The 4,476-nt window shown below is 34.2% G+C and overlaps 1 protein-coding gene across 1 annotated transcript in view; it reads left to right on the forward strand.

The window, feature by feature from the left end:
- LOC106476198 (solute carrier family 13 member 2-like) overlaps nucleotides 1-4,476 on the forward strand; it is an 8,972-nt gene that overhangs the window by 1,371 nt on the left and 3,125 nt on the right. The window contains exons 2-3 of the mRNA XM_013936865.2: nucleotides 1,793-1,942; nucleotides 2,377-2,492. Of these exons, the coding sequence (XP_013792319.2) occupies nucleotides 1,793-1,942; nucleotides 2,377-2,492 (266 nt within the window). The remainder of the gene's footprint in view (nucleotides 1-1,792; nucleotides 1,943-2,376; nucleotides 2,493-4,476) is intronic.

Here is a 4,476-nt window from a genome sequence, read left to right on the forward strand (position 1 = left end):
GATTGCGTTCTTCTTCTGTTTCAGCTGCTCTTTGTGCTTGCATTCTTTTAGCGGCAGAAGACTTTCCACAGAAAGGGTGTTTCTTTGGTGGCATAATCACCTGTATCACTAAACAATAATTTGCAATTCACAAAGTTACTAAATCACTTATGAAACCACTTAGCTCTATTTAAAGAAAACTGTTTTTGGAAATACTGAATTGACAGCAAGGTGATCTGAATGTCTCCCGCCATAATGCTTTCTATGTGCAAAACGTGCTTATGTTTGTATGTTTATTACAATAAAAATGGCGCAATAATCATTAATTGTCAATTTCATCATTAAATACTACACCAAATACAAAGTAAATAGCACCATTAAATCTCTTGTAAAAAAAACTGGTTATTATGAAGTTATTTTAAAATTTACAAGTTCAACCGATTGGTTTCCTATAGCGAACAAAATAAACAAACTTCCTCTTTCATATAGATAGATAGAATCTTTAAGATCTTGTTTTTGTCATCTTACGCCTTTTAATGAAGATGGGAACATTGACAGGAAAATAATATGATAGCCGACGCTCGGCGAGAGGTTTCGTTTATAAAATTTTGTTGTTGTTTTCGACTTGATTTTAACTTTATTACCTCGTCTCCATAGTTACTATTTGCAAATAGTCAATAATATTGTAGGTCCATTTGATTGTTGTTCTTTCTACGCGCCGTTATAACACATTTTCACCTCATCATTTAATTTCTATTGTGCATATATTGTTGTATGTTTATTACAATTTCGTCATTAAATACTACACCAAATATAAAATAAATAGCACCATTAAATTTCTTGTAAAAAATGGTTATTATGAAGTTATTTTAAGATTTGTAAGTTCAACCGTTTGGTTTCCTATAGCAAACAAAATAAACAAACTTCCTCTTTTATATATATAGATGATCTAGAACAGGAATTTTAGGCCTAATCAGATTACTCTCAATCCATTTGATATGATCCACTACAGGAATTTTAGGCTTACTCAGATTATTCACAAGTTTATATAATCTTAAACAGGAATTTTAGAACTAATCAGGTTATTCACAAGTTTATATAATATAAAAGACGAATTTTAGGCCTATTCAGATTATTACCAAGTTTATATAATCTAAAATAGAAATCTTAGGCCTAGTCAGATTTTTCACAAGTTTATATGATGTAAAACAAAACATTTAGGCCTAGCCAGGTTATTCACAAATCCATTTGATATGATCCAGTTATGAGAAACCGACATAAGTACTTTAATTATTAAGCTTTATTATTCAGTCGCTTCGATATATATATATATATAAAATTCTCCTGAAATTGTAGGTTTAAGCAACATTTTGCTATCCTTCCTTATACGATAAAACTAAATATATAAATAAATTTTTATTTATTTTTTTATCTTACACAGATTTTAGACAAACCTCAATTGGTTTTTCCAAGCGTATTCTATCGTCTGTATTGTTTACACGGCAATAACTCGTGCATTGAATTTCGTCTTTGAAATTTATTCATTCTTGAAGAATATGTTTTATTTATAGCAAAGTTGCATAGGGATATCTGCTATGTCCACTAAGAGGAATCGAACCCCTGATTTTAGTGTTGTAAATCGGTAGATTTACCACTGTTCCTTGAGGGATAATTCTAAATATCATTTATTTATACCAAACGTATTTTATACAAAATGGTTAATGAGCAAGTGCTTACTTATTTCCAATAATCATCTATATATTTTTAATGCGTTTTAACATGTCATTAATGAATAAATTTATGTGGATTTCAGGAATCAAAGTGTGGATTTCTTGTGTTACTGATGGCTGTTTATTGGATGACTGAAGCAATTCCACTTCCGGTTACGGGCCTACTTCCTATTGTGTTCTTACCATTGATGGGAATTATGGATACCGCTGCTACCTGTTATCCGTATATGAGAGTAAGCTCATATTTTAAAGATTTCTTTTACCATCTTTAACGACAGAAAATTTGCAGTCTCCTGTTTGTTTCTATATTATAAATCACGATAGTGGTTCATAATAAGGATCACAAGGAATTGCACAAAACCCTAATAGAACGTTCGGGGAAAAAACAAACTCTGTGCCATTGGGTGGCTTACGAAAAGTAAGGTTTTTTTGGAATATTTCCTAAATTATTTTTTCTCCTAGCGGTACCAAATAATATTAATTTCTATCGAACAACTACAAGCTTTCCGTACTAAAAAATAAACGTTTTATACGCAGTTCCGAATTACTTCATATTTAATAACATAGACAGTGACATTAAGTCTGTTTTCCTTGCCTCTGTGCTAGTTGTAATTTTTATTACCCTGTGTTTATTGTTTTTATGTTAAGTTTTATATTATTTTTACAGGATGCAATAATGATTGGATTGGGTGGAATCCTAGTGGCGATAGCTGTAGAACACTGCAACCTACACCAAAGAATTGCTTTGCGTGTTCTCCTAAGTGTTGGAACAACACCTAGATGGTATGTTACTCTGTCTGAGATGGTGAATAAGTAACAATCTTTTGTTTTTTGGGTTAAAGTAGTAAATATACTGCTGCTCATTTGTTTATATTCAGCACTAAGAAAACCACTGGTTTCATGTTCACTATTCTACAAATAAGACCACTGGTTTCATGTTCTCTGTCCTACAAATAAGACCACTGGTTTCATGTTCACTGTTCTACAAATAAGACCATGTTTCATGTGCACTGTCCTGCAAATAAGACCACTGGTTTCATGTTTTCTGTCCTACAAATAATACCGCTGGTCTCATGTTCTCTGTTCTACAAATAAGACCACTGGTTTCATGTTCACTGTTCTACAAATATGACCACTAGTTTTATGTTCACTATTCTACAAATAAGACCACTGGTTTCATGTTCACTGTTCTACAAATAAGAGAATTGGTCTCATGATCTATGTTCTACAAATAAGACCACTGGTTTCATGTTCACTGTTCTACAAATAAGACAATGGTTTCATCTTCACTGTTCTTCAAATAATAGCCCTGGTTTCATGTTAACTATTCTACAAATAAGACCACTGGTTTCATGTTCACTGTTCTACAAATAAGATAATTGGTCTCATGATCTCTGTTCTACAAATAAGACCACTGGTTTAATTATCTCTGTCTTAAGCAATAACAAGACTGCTGGGCGTATCTTCTCTGTCCTAAGTAATTAAAAGACCCTTAGTCTCATGTTCTGTGTCCTAAGTGTCTTGTTCTTTGGCCTAACCATTAAGACGGTCGCTGGTCTAATGTTGCATGTTCTAAGTCTCCTTTTCTATGTCCTAAGAAATAAGCAAACTGCTTGTGTCCTGTTCTATGCCCTTAGAAATAAGCAGGCTGCTGATGTCCTGTTCTATATCCTAAGAAATAAACAGGCTGCTGGTGTTTTGTTCTCTGTCCTAAGAAATAAGCAGGCTGCTGGAGTCCTGTTCTATATCCTAAGAAATCAGCAGGCTGCTGGTGTCCTGTTCTATATCCTAAGAAATAAGCAGGCTGCTGGTGTCTTGTTCTATATCCTAAGAAATAAGCAGGCTGCTGGTGTCTTGTTCTCTGTCCTAAGAAATAAGCAGGCTACTGGAGTCCTGTTCTCTGTCCTAAGAAATAAGCAGGCTGCTAGGAGTTCTGTTCTCTGTCCTAAGAAATAAGCGGGCTGCTGGTGTCTTGTTTTCTGTCCTAAAGAATAAGCAGGCTGCTGGTGTCTTATTCTCTGCCGTAAGCAATAAGAAAACTACTGGTGTCTTGTTCTCTGTCCTAAAGAATAAGAAGCTTGTTACTATCAGGTTCCATCTCATAAGAATTAAAAATACTACTGGACTCGTGCTCTGTGTCCTAAGTAATAAGAAGTTAGCAGTTTTCTTGTTTTTTTAAGGTAACAAGTAGACTTCTGCTAGCTTATGATGCATGATGTGTCCAACCCTTGCTTCTTCTTCTTTTGAGCTGCTCCGATCGAACAGTGAATTTGACTGTCATATAATAGCACTGAAAAGTCAAGCATGTTCGGCGATGGGATTCAAACCCCGCATTATACACAATTTAATAAGTATCATGATCGATATATGATGTGGCTCCCTCTATAGTCTGCACATTGTGTACAACTTGATAGTTATCAACATAAGTGTATTATGTGGCTCCCTCTATAGTCTGCACATTGTGTACAACTTGATAGTTATCAACATAAGTATATGATGTGGCTCCCTCTATAGGCTGCACATTGTATACAACTTGATAGTTATCAACATAAGTGTATTATGTGGCTCCCTCTATAGTCTGCACATTGTGTACAACTTGATAGTTATCAACATAAGTGTATTATGTGGCTCCCTCTATAGTCTGCACATTGTGTACAACTTGATAGTTATAAACATAAGCGTATTATGTGGCTCCCTCTATAGTCTGCACATTGTATGCAACTTGATAGTTATCAACATAAGTGTATTATGTGGCTCCCTCTATAGT

The sequence above is a fragment of the Limulus polyphemus genome, unplaced genomic scaffold (genome assembly GCF_000517525.1).
Source record: "Limulus polyphemus unplaced genomic scaffold, Limulus_polyphemus-2.1.2 Scaffold10032, whole genome shotgun sequence".
NCBI lineage: Eukaryota > Metazoa > Arthropoda > Merostomata > Xiphosura > Limulidae > Limulus > Limulus polyphemus.